Source organism: Chironomus tepperi, unplaced genomic scaffold (assembly GCF_022539635.2).
Source record: "Chironomus tepperi strain 1889 unplaced genomic scaffold, CSIRO-AGI_Ctep_v1 contig_16, whole genome shotgun sequence".
NCBI lineage: Eukaryota > Metazoa > Arthropoda > Insecta > Diptera > Chironomidae > Chironomus > Chironomus tepperi.
In genome coordinates, this window is record NW_027226138.1 from 1,470,607 (window position 1) to 1,483,360 (window position 12,754).

General features: G+C 35.0%; 1 protein-coding gene across 1 annotated transcript; it reads right to left on the bottom strand.

Annotated features, from left to right (window-relative positions):
- Positions 1-5,803: 5,803 nt before the first annotated feature.
- On the bottom strand, positions 5,804-8,593 carry hoka. Its single transcript, XM_070642948.1, has 4 exons — positions 8,506-8,593; positions 8,318-8,447; positions 6,178-6,258; positions 5,804-6,109 (listed from the first exon to the last, which is right to left on the bottom strand). The coding sequence occupies exons 2-4, from the start codon at positions 8,361-8,363 to the stop codon at positions 5,949-5,951; spliced, it is 288 nt and encodes a 95-aa protein (XP_070499049.1). The 5' UTR covers positions 8,364-8,447; positions 8,506-8,593; the 3' UTR covers positions 5,804-5,948.
- Positions 8,594-12,754: the final 4,161 nt, after the last annotated feature.

Consider the following 12,754-nt stretch of genomic DNA (forward strand, 5'->3'; position numbering starts at 1 on the left):
AATAACTACATGGCAACATCTTTAAAAATTGTTCAGTCATCTTGAAATACAAAACATGGAAACAAATTTAAGAAGCTTTTGAACTACATACAGTGAATTCACGTACACGTGCCAACACGTTTGTACAGCAAAGATAAGCCTTTTTTTTGCTGATTCCATATGTGTAAGTTTTTTAAAAGTTTTCGTCTTGCATCCAGACTATAGAATTTCGAAAGTTCTATTCAGAGCAATTTAAAACATCCGATATTTGGAAAAACGATTGAGAAATGAAAATCTTTTATGTTGTGTGTAAAATAATCTTTTATAATGAGCGTAAAATATGGTTACATATTTTTCGTAGCTTATTTTCTAGATTGTAGATTTTGTGGTCTTGATTTGTCAGATTTATGTTAATTGACTGGAGCATATTTTGTTATTTAAATTCTCAGATTATCAAGGTTTGAAAACACTGAGTTTGAGTAAACAAAAAGCACATGGAATTTGTTTCTGAGATATCGGAGAAAATGAAGACAGCTCGAGTTGAGTCAAGTCGACCTAAATGAATCGAATCGACTCGAAGTCGACTAGGTTTGAGTCGAGTCCAATCGACTACACGAACAGATGACGTCTATGATCATACGTTTATTAATAAAATGGATCATGCTTAATTATTTTGATTGAAAAATCATGGCTATCTCATGAGCATAGACTGTTAGGTTCAATTCGACTTCTGATTTTCTTAGATTATCAAGTTAATGATTCGAAATGACTCTGTGCAGTATTTGTCTTCCAAAAAAATCTGCTCCTAGATTCTAGGTTAGGATTATCAAAAATTCTTGGATCTAGAAGTGACCTGGATCATCGTGGATCTCGTTTTGTAGGTCTGGAAGTTACCTGGATCCTTTTGGACCTTTTTTTGTCTATCCGAAAGTGATCTGGACTTTAACTGAAATCGCGAATAAAATACTTACTTATTTTCTTTGGTGGATCTGTACCAATTCTGATCCATTGCCTCCCTTAGTTTGCTTCTGAATCTGGCTCTATCGCTAGCAACCGCTTGCCAATTACCGATGCCAACTGCATTACTAAATCTATCGACAGCATCAAACAATTTGCGGTTCATGGTATTTAGAGAAAACTTTATTGCCATACAAATGTTCCGCGGCATACAGTTTATACATTACTGCATCAGTGTTTATTCAACATACTTTCGTAATTGGTTTAATGTGCTGCGATAGAAAAAGTTTGTCAAATCCTAATAATCCAGTTTATAGTGTTATAGTTCAGTGAAGCAATGAAAAAGACACGATTATATTTTTTGTGAACTTTGCATTTACCTTTTCATATTTCTGGTGAGTCGAGGTGGCTCGGTGGCGGAATGGTTTAGTACTTTGGTATATAGTTATTGCAGTACCGAGCCAGCAATCATGGGTTCGAGACTCGGAATAGGAAATTTTCAAGTGTCCTTTTTGAGTCATATGTGTTGAAAACGCTGCTCACAGCCCCGTTTAGGCTAGAGACAATAAGCTGCTAATAGCGTCATCAAAGGAGTGGTTCTGATCCCACCATGAACTTTAGGTCTATTGAGTGTAGTGGACTGGTGCACCCTCTCATGTTAAACAATAATAATCCGCGAATCGCTCTAGCCGCAGCTCTGGATCTCAAAGATCTGAACAACTAAAAGTTTTTTCTTTTTAAATTCTGGTTCATCCATTTTCCATTATAGACATAATTCTATAGTCAATAAAGTAAAATTTTATTTAAAAAGCGTTATAGCGCTCAAAACCCCTCAAGCCATTACATCTCTCAATAACTTAATCTCTATAAAGCACATAAATATCACATCATTTTACTCATTGAATAGATCAATAAAACTAAAAATTTAATAACTTATGCTATTAGCGAAAAACAGTTTTACAAAAAAATCATATATCCATAGTAAAGTTTCTCAAGTGTGTACTATTGCTTAATGTTTTATGCCATTTATGTGATAACAAATGAACGCGAAGATTTGCCTTTCAATAAAATACACAATTTGTTCGGGTATTGTATCAATGAAAAATTAAGAACCGAAAAAGCCACTTCAAATATTATTTAATGCCTCCGCATTTGTAAATATCGGAATGAAAAATGATATTGATTAAAGACTTAAATTGACTTAAATATAACATCATTGTCAATGCCATTTAATATTTAATTTTCTACATAACTTCTCATTTATTGCCATCAATTATTTAAGTCTGAACAAAAAAAAAAAAATCAAAAAAATTACATTCGTACTGTCTAAATCACATGTTGTATTCATTAGTGTCGATACTTCGAGATACTTTTACAAAAAAGTTTCGTTGTTATTCTTCTTACTTTCTACCCGTAACAAGCTTCTATCACTAAAGGCATTAAGTGAAAGAAGGAAAAGATCCAAAACTCATTAAGCATTAATGTTATTGTTTTTATCATTGACTACAAATGAATTATTCAGAAGAAATACGATATTATTGAATACAGTACAATCACAACAAGAAGTTTTACATTTATAAGATTTCATGGAGAGCCAATGGTTCTTATATTGGAAATAGGTGGGCTTTATGGAGATTTAAACTTTGTGCGATTGAAAGTTTTGTTTTAGAATTTTATGCTGTTTTAAGGAATTATATGTATAATTAAATGTAGATTATTTTTTCTAGATTTTATATCAGTGGCTGTCAACCTTTTTTTGTTCCACGGCACATCTTAATGGTGAGTCACGACAAAAAACATACACGACTGCAGTTCATGAAATTTCCAATAATGGCTTAACACTAGTGTGCCGCGGCACACAGGTTGTCTATCACTGCTTTATATTGTCGTAGGCAGTAATACGTCAGAGGGTGTAGCTTAGACTAATGCAGGTCAGTAATTTTCTTGCGAAAAAAATTCTAAATAGCAGTAGATGTGAGTTTTAGCTTTTTCCTGAGCTTTTTCTTTTAATTTTGAGAACTTACAGAAAATCGGCTTTATGGAGTTTTGGAAAAAGACCCGCGACACACCTGAGATTTTTTGCTTCACAAATGCTGTTCATCACAGGACTAGAGCATTAGACTTCTCAAATAAATCTTAGAATCTCCTCAATTCAATATGAATTCATTCAAGTTACTGTATTATAATCACTTTCTAGTGTGGACAAGGGTCTGCGGGTTTGTACTGCTCGAATAATAGTGATCTTGACGAGTGTACGGAGGTTGTGGAGGGGCTTCTTAAAAATTGTGTTTTTTTCTAACTAAATAAGTCAATAAGATGAGATTAGATGAGAGTAGATGAGATTCTGTCTATATTGAATGATTTATCACTATTTTGTAGTAAACTTAATTACATTAATACTTACATGCTTGAACCATGCTCCGATGTGGAGCCTAGGTTACTTCAAAATGTTTATTGACTTTATCACAAAGCATATAGAAATCAGATAGAACTGCGCCCCAGCCAAGGAAGTAAGTAATTAAGTATATTAAAATTATCCGTTTTCACATCTAACGAATATTCTCTTAGAACACCATGTTGCTGACAATATACCGGTTCAAAATCAAAAGAACCGTTTTAAAATTCCAAAACATCTGTAATATATAGTCGGAATTGCGGCTTTATACAATGGACTTACAACAAAATCGAATAGAATCATTCCTGAGTGCCAGAGACAATTTGTATTTATCTATGTCGTAAATTGGTCTATCTAAAGCATTATTACAATCCACAAACAATTCTGATAACAAAACTAGTTTGGGTACGAAAACTACAGATACAAACAATACAAAGTAATTCCTATTGGCACACACCAGAACAAAACATAAAAACTAAAGCCAAAAGAAATGGAGTAAGAAAACAGTACAAGGATAATACTTAAGTGAATCAATCAATTATAGGTTCAAATTAGTTGTTCTTGGAATAATTTTTCCGTCTAATGAAAATAAAGAAGGCATGTAAATACAAATAGTCAATTTAAAAGCAATTTCTCATTTTAAAATGATGTAATTTTTTTTTTATATCCATTCCTTCAAAATGCACTTAAGATGAACACGACTCTTTCTTTATTGATAATCTTCGACGTGAGATATTAAAGTGATGGGGAAAAAAATATTGCTTGTGGTGGCAATAATAAGCTTGATGCAATGACTCAGGATGATAAATTAAAAAGTTTATTGATATTAATCAATTTTCAATGGATGGTTTTATTGCTGTATATTGAAATGTTGATCGCTGGGGATGAAACATTTATTATAGAAATATTAGCTGCATTATGGTTATGTGGGATGTGAGTGGAGATTATGTGGACAGGATTAATGGATATTTTAATAGGGTATTCAGATATATTCAGAAGGTAGTGAATTAGCAGTGGTAGCTGAATTGTATTGGAACGGTCTACTAAGTGAACAACCCGAGTTCTTTTCTTAGGAAAGTCTAATCCGATTGTAAGTGCCTTTCCGTTTGTTTTTTAGTCACATTAACTTGGTTTGGCTGTCGAAAGAGATAGTATTGCGCTCTTGGCATTTGAAATTGGCTAGTGGAAGCCAGCGGTGGAGTCAGTTTCCCTAACCAACAATGAGCATCCTCGTCTAAATAAGAGTTTACATGAGTATACTCAATCAATACATTTGAGCATAATTATTTTTGTGAGCATACACATGTTACTTATATACACATGGTTTAGGCGACATTTTTGGAAGGCCATGAATCACAATTGAAAAGTATGGCTAGCAAATTAGGCCGACTTACAATCGACATCTGAATGACTTGATTCTTATTGCTGCACATAAAAAATGAAACAAAGTTTTCTAAAATAGAACATTTAAGACTGTTAGAGCAGTATTGCTCTAGCTTTATCCCGAACTGGTTAGAGCTGTCTTAAGACATTCCCTACGCACGGCAATGGGCCCTCGTCTTCCACAACCAAGGAAGTAAATAAGTAATAGCAGTATTGCTAAACTAAGTGGCACTAAAATATATTGAAAATGCCATGACTTTCTTGCCGTGCGTAGTTTCTGTCATGGTTAACCACCAAGGTGTACCTTGATGCAAAACAATTTGGGCAATACTGTATTAAAGCATGAACTAATTGAAAATTCATCCACAGGTTACCACACCTTGTTTTCCAGAATCAATATTTGAATTTCAATTTTATTCCCCTCAACAGTTTGATTTAAAATGTTTCCTTCGGCTTTTAGTTCTCCCAAGACTCGAAGAATTATGCAACAGCAATAAACATAATAAAATTTGCCTCGAATGAAAAAAAAAATTGCTACAGAACTGCCCGAGAAGCAGCAAAAATTAAAAAACTTTTATCGCTACAATATTTTATGATATAAAGTTTATCCTATCGGATAACATTGATGAGTGGATATGCCATACATACATAAAATAATAACAAACAACGATAAAAAATGTTAATATTTAAATTGCAAAAGTTTGTGATGGAATGACAGCTTATGTGCTGAGCTTTAATGAGGTTGTTTTAAAATATTTATCAATATTGCCAATTAAGGATCAATTTTAATGCAGGAACTAATTAAAATCTGGAATAAATCATCAATAAATTGTTGCTATGTTTCAGATTTTCAAGTACTAAACTGGATCAAAACCTTGAAAAATTTATAAATAAATCAGCAACTTGTCTTCAGTCTTAAGTCAGTGGTGGGCAACCTGTGTGCTGCGGAACATTTTTCAGAAATGCCATTAATTACATGCTACTTATAATTTTGTTCCAAGGACACCACCAAGATGTGCCGCGAGAACAAAAAGGTTGTCCACCACTGCCTCAAGTACATCTTAATCCCAGCCATATCAAACATAAATATTTACTATCGTAAGATTAAATTAAATTTATTCATGGATTATATCGTAATATTAATGAATTATACATAGCAGCAGTAGAAATCCTTAAACTCTAAATGGAATGACAATTTTTTTTCGTTAGGAATATTAAAAACTTTGTTCCTGTTTTATGCCTCCTCTTCCATGCTTGTCCGCGTGTAGCTGTTTACATTCTCTGTCGGAACATCAACAATAACTTTTTTCATTACAGCATATAGAATTCCACCAATAAGTAGATTACACAATGCAACGATTAAGATGATTGCCCACGCTGGAATTGGAAGTGCGCCTAAAAATAAGAATAAATTGTTTGTAGACATTTACTGATAAAATTTCAATTTTTTTTTTGTTACTTACGGTTTGATCGTGTCATTGTGCGACGACCTCGCAAAACTTTTCTTCTTGCTTCTGTCTCATCAGCACACAAGCTGAGAAGAACTAAATTTAGAATAAGGAATAAAAAGAATTATTATTGCAATTTTATACATGAAAAATGGAAGTTCAAAAGTGATTCTTGATGTTGTATCCCGAGCGATACAAATGGAGAAGACTCTGCTATGGAGTCCGCTAAATGCTCCGCTAAGTCTTTTTAATTAACACTAAATGGAAGCTGCCTTCAAAGTTGGGGGAATAGCGGGAAGTCGACGTCTGACTCCAAAGTTGACCTAATGTGAATTGTATAGCTTCTCGTGGTATTCCTTTTTACCACTAAATGCACCGTTGGCGACCAAATCCTGTGTTGGGATTTGTACTTAAAATGATAGATTTAAAACCTCCTGCCTGAAGGGTGGCAGCCTTCAATCAGGACAGGAATTGTAAGATTTACATTTCTGAATATGTACAAAGAAAGCAACAGAATGATAACAGGACTGGACTAACAACGACGACCCAAGGCAAACTGGCATAGCCTTCAATGCTACCAAGCAGAGCCTTCTTCATTTATGCCACTCGGGTACGATTTCAGTAGAAAAATTCAAATTTATTTATAATTCAAACGAAAATAAATTTCAGAAATATTTTGCAGTTCTTGGAATTCTATTTACTGTTAACCTTGGATTTAAAAATGAAAGATTTTATGAATAGAATAGCATGCTTATACTTTTTTTTCAGCTAAATCAACAGACTTGATTCATTTTTGTGCTAATTATCTTAAGAAAATTCTTTGCCAATTTAATGCTTTTTAACTTCAAATAAAATTAATTAATAGTCGAATATTTGTAGACATTTATGGATATGTGAGCATTAGTCATCGAGCAAAATAAGAAATGATAATAGACTACATTCAAACTGTTTATGCTAGGTCGATGATGGTTTATTGTAAAATATATCATTTCCTTATCTCTTTAAATGTGTAGTTCAGATGGTGGATGTGTGCGTGAAGTGTAAGAGTTCTGCGTAATTTCTTATGATTTGAAGATCCTACAAATTCATGAATTTCGAGTTTCCTGAATAGCGCGAATCAGTTAGTCGATCAAAAATCTGTTTCATGGATGGTGTAACTCTAATTGAAATAGATAGACAGACTTGAGCCATTTAGGTTTAGTTAGACTTAGTTCGTAAATTTGACGAAAAATTCAGTATCAAGCTGATTTGGCTCTGGACTGAGACCTGACTCGGTATAATTCGAGTTCAGGCTTGATTATTCGCCTTCTCTGTACCGAATGTCATTTGGGTTAGTTTACCTAGAGTGAAAGTTATTAGGCAAAAGTAGTCATGAAATCCATTTGAACTATACATGCCTTCCTAATAGTTACAACACAAACCATGCCAAGCCTCCGGTAAGACTTTTTTCAAACAGAACACTAACACTTATAATTGCCAACAATTTAATGAATTAAATCATTAATCATTAAGAGCTTTTAATCATCCAAAAATGTCATTGAAGTTTACATTTGTTTCTAAATTTGAACGTAAATGTTTTCGTTTGCTTGGGACATTTTATCAGTTTTAGGCTAAGTCAATATTGTCATTATACATTGAAATTCTAAGCAATTGCGAAAATTTCTAAAACCTTCTTATTTTTACCACTTTTCACTCTGTAGGTACTGATGACTATCAAAAATAGTAGAAACAGTAGAATTTCTAATAACTCAATCGTGTTCCCTCTTAGTCAACAGAACAAACATTTTCTTTTCATTCTATACAAGAAGTAATTAAACGTAAATACCAAGAAACAATGTCCACGCCTAAGTATATTCGTGAAGCATATCCATTGAAGCGATAATTAAAATTATCAGGAAAATTCATTAAAAATAAAATTTCTAAGAATTCGTTGAGATCTTCAGCAATTCCAAAAACTCGTGCTTAGCCCTTGAGGATGACTAAACCAGTGGTGGACAACCTGTGTGCCGCGGCACACTAGTGGGATATTCCATGAAACTTATTTCGTGTCTGATTTAAGTAGAGAATTAACAACAAGATGTGCCGCGGCACGTAGGTTGCCCACCACTGATCCAAATGCCAACTTCCATGAAATTCCATCTTCTCCAAAACTTACCCAATAAGATTGCGAAATAAAATGCTTTATTCTTCCAAAGTTTCATCTTCTTTTCTGTTTTATTGGCTTTTGCACTCAACAAAATTCAAACAAATCCTCTTTTTGATCCCGTCTGTAGGATGCTTTAAATCTAAAAGAATTCTTTTTTGTAATTTAACTAAATTAACTTTTTTTTTTAAAAGTCACACCTTAAAAATTTGTCACAAAGCAGAGCACAAACTATGTATGTGAACTGTATTTTGGAATAAACACGAATAAAATTGATGTGAATATAGAATGTGGAAAGTTTAGTGCTTGTTATCTTATCTATTTTGGCACCAAATTACAGGTGTATGAGTTTTGTTATTTTATTAAATGCGCGAGATAAGATAAAAAGTTGTTAGGCTGACATGTGTTGGTGTAAACTTTTGATGATAAGGATGATGACGAAAAAAATTATTTGTAATAAATTCTTTTGAGAAATATGAGTCAGATTAAAGGTAGAATTTGATGCGTCATATTCGTGCCCCTTGAAGCCTAGACAACCATGAATGCTGGAAAGAAATCTGACATTTTATATTCACACCGTATTCGCGTGCGAAGGTATTCGGAAGCTTGACGGTATGTGCCGTAAATTAGCTTGATTCTTCAAATATGTGCCAAACGAAACTTACAACCGACCATTTCGAAACTACTGGATTAACAATGAAGATCCAACGCAAACGACAATGTATGCGAAGCGATGCTTGGCTTATTCGTTGAGGCTTGATCGCTCATATATATGCCAAGCAAACCTATATGATCTACCTGCCGAGCTTGACCTCTCAAATGTGTACAAAAGGAAGCTTAACCTACCCATTGACCTTGATTCCTCGAATTTGTGTTAAAAGAAGCTTGGCCTCCTTACTGAGGTTGATCCCTCAAATGTGTCCCATACGAAGCTAAGCCTACACACTGAGCTTGATCCATCAAATGTGCTCGGTGTGAATATGCCCGCATTCGGCTTCTACCTAATCTACTTGTTATCAAAATTGAATGTAGATGTAAATGTAGGGTACGATACCATATTAAACAAATCAAAATATTATGAAATAAAATACAAATTTCAATAAAATAATTTATATGATGGCAAAATGTTGCCAATACACATCGATAACGATTAAATTTTAATCAAAATCATGCCTCAATTTCCTCATTCCATTCAAAAAATTAAGTAAAATGAGAAGACATCAAAGGTAAATGCTGTGCTTTCATGATTTTCGTTTAAAATTCTGCTATTTGCTAAATATTTTTTTTATTCATGGCAAAACTCAAGGTGAATTGATATAAAATTTTAATATATATCTGCATCCTGTGATTAAGCTATAAAAATTATTTAATGAAATTGGTATTGAAATTATTTTTTAAATATTAATTAATAAATCCATAAAAAATGTATGAAAATATTATTTTATATTTTAATCAACTTACATTTCCATTACATAATTTGTTTGTGACAATTTGAATAATTTCTGTCTGTATGGATGTTTATTCGACCAAATTGTTTGTATTAATTTCACAATGCTAATTATTGTGGTGTGGACACGAGAAATATTATCGTTAATTTTTGTATGTTTAAAAGTTTATTTGCCTAAAGAGTCCTGGACTTCTACACTCCGAAGCCTTGTGTTCGGTTTCTACCATGGTGGTACGATATGCAGTATAGATTTATAGGCACACCAATGATATCGTATAGTGATGTACATTTAGTATGGGAATTTAAATATCAGTTCCATACCAATGGTGCACCTAAGGGTCAGACACTCCAAAAGTACAGTACTTGCTGAATTTATATGAAAGTACAGTAAGTACAGTAATGTACTTACAATACTTACTGAACTTGAATGAAAGTAAGTACCAGAGCTCGAAGTCGAGTCGAGTCGACTCGAGTCGACGAGAAAAAAACGATTCGACTTCGAGTCGACTCAAGTCGAGTTCATTTTTTTTAAAGTCGACTCGAATCAAGTCGACTCGAAGTCGACTCCGAGTCGACTTGAAAAATTAATTTTTCTTAATGAAACTCATTTCTGATTGCGCTTGTGAAGTATATATTTACATATAAAAATATTGCAAAATCTACTTTTTTTCAAATTTTTAATTCTTTTTTGATTTTTTCATGCAAGAAACTTTCAAAAAATATATAACTAATAGTCATCAATTGATTATCTTCTTTAATTTTAAAAGATTATAATAAAAATAACAAATAATAAATAAACTAGTGTATCGGGTAGAAACCCAATGCGGTAATATTCACACCGTCCATAAAAAGTCTCGCGGCTAGGCCAAGCTTCGCTTGGCAAATGTTTGAGGGATCTAGCTCCAGCGGGTAGGCCAAGCTTCGCTTGGCGAATGTTTGAGGAATCAAGCTCCAGCGGGTAGGCCAAGCTTCGCTTGGCGAATGTTTGAGGAATCAAGCTCCAGCGGGTAGGCCAAGCTTCGCTTGGCGAATGTTTGAGGAATCAAGCTCCAGCGGGTAGGCCAAGCTTCGCTTGGCGAATGTTTGAGGAATCAAGCTCCAGCGGGTAGGCCAAGCTTCGCTTGGCAAATGTTTGAGGAATCAAGCTCCAGCGGGTAGGCCAGCTTCGCTTGGCAAATGTTTGAGGAATCAAGCTCCAGCGGGTAGGCCAAGCTTCGCTTGGCAAATGTTTGAGGGATCAAGCTCCAGCGGGTAGGCCAAGCTTCGCTTGGCAAATGTTTGAGGAATCAAGCTCCAGCGGGTAGGCCAAGCTTCGCTTGGCAAATGTTTGAGGAATCAAGCTCCAGCGGGTAGGCCAAGCTTCGCTTGGCAAATGTTTGAGGAGTCAAGCTCCAGCGGGTAGGCCAAGCTTCGCTTGGCAAATGTTTGAGGAATCAAGCTCCAGCGGGTAGGCCAAGCTTCGCTTGGCAAATGTTTGAGGAATCAAGCTCCAGCGGGTAGGCCAAGCTTCGCTTGGCAAATGTTTGAGGGATCTAGCTCCAGCGGGTAGGCCAAGCTTCGCTTGGCAAATGTTTGAGAGATCAAGCTCCAGCGGGTAGGCCAAGCTTCGCTTGGCAAATGTTTGAGGAATCAAGCTCCAGCGGGTAGGCCAAGCTTCGCTTGGCAAATGTTTGAGGGATCTAGCTCCAGCGGGTAGGCCAAGCTTCGCTTGGCAAATGTTTGAGGGATCAAGCTCCAGCGTAGGGCAAGCTTCACTTGGTAAATGTTTGAGGGATCAAGCTCCAGCGGGTAGGCCAAGCTTCGCTTGGCAAATGTTTGAGGGATCTAGCTCCAGTAAAAGCTTCGCTTGGCAAATGTTTGAGGGATCTAGCTCCAGCGGGTAGGCCAAGCTTCGCTTGGCAAATGTTTGAGGGATCAAGCTCTAGCGGGTAGGCCAAGTTCCGCTTGGCAATTGTTTGAGGAGTCAATTTTCATACAATGTTCAAAGTTTTAAAAATCGTATTAACCATTGGTTTTGAAATTTTGTATGAAAACGAAAGTTTTTTGCTTTTTCTGAAGCAACGGCTGTTCCTGCCATGCCCAAAATCTAATCAGCTCTTCTATAGAGCAGCACGGATCGATTGCAAAAAACTAGAAGTCTCTACGATGTCTCGTTATTGAGATTTCTTGCTGATTAACTTGTTTGTTTGTTTGTTTGCTTGTTTGTTTGTTTGTTTGCTTGCTTACAGAAAGCGAATTTTTCGATTTTCTCAGCAATGCCTCAACCAATTTCAAATCTGTTTTTTGATTATGATGAGAAATTCCAGGCACAAACTTTTTGCCATAGAACAAAACTTGCCATTGTGCTTAGTTTTGCTGAAAAATCCAAAAAAATGATTTTTCAATCTGAACAAATTCAATACATTCACACGTGAAAACGGTGTGAATATAATTAAGATATTTATATGCTTTTTATAAATTTTTTTCTGTACAAAGCTGGAGAAATTTCTATTTCATTTATTTTTTGTAAGTATCTTGCATGAAAAAATCAAAAAAGAATTAAAAATTTGAAAAAAAGTAGATTTTGCAATATTTTTATATGTAAATATATACTTCACAAGTGCAATCAGCAATGAGTTTCATTAAGAAAAAATAATTTTTCTTGGCGGCTTGAAGTCGACTCGGAGTCGATTTCGAGTCGACTTGAAAAAAAACACTCGACTCGAGTCGACTTGAGTCGGCTCAAAAAAAATCGTGTCGACTCGAGTCGACTTGAAGTCGAGTGTTTTTAAGTCGAGTCGTGACGACTCGAGTCGACTTCAACCATATCGACTTCGAGCTCTGGTAAGTACTATACCCCTGGAGTGTCTGACCCTTGAGTGCACCAATACTGCACCATTGCACCACTATACCACCAGTGAACCATTGGTACATCACTTTTCAATAGCAGATGCACCAATGTACCGTACCAGTTATTTACCTATATACCCCTACGTACCCTACCACACCACCACCAGAGAAAT

Bases quoted from the DNA above. Each gene is read 5' to 3' on its own strand.
- hoka (XM_070642948.1), bottom strand. From the start codon at position 8,363: ATGAAACTTTGGAAGAATAAAGCATTTTATTTCGCAATCTTATTGG. The intron at 6,259-8,317 runs GTAAGTTTTGGA...TTCTAAATTTAG, and splicing joins TTATTTCGCAATCTTATTGG to TTCTTCTCAGCTTGTGTGCT. The intron at 6,110-6,177 runs GTAAGTAACAAA...TCTTATTTTTAG, and splicing joins CACAATGACACGATCAAACC to GCGCACTTCCAATTCCAGCG.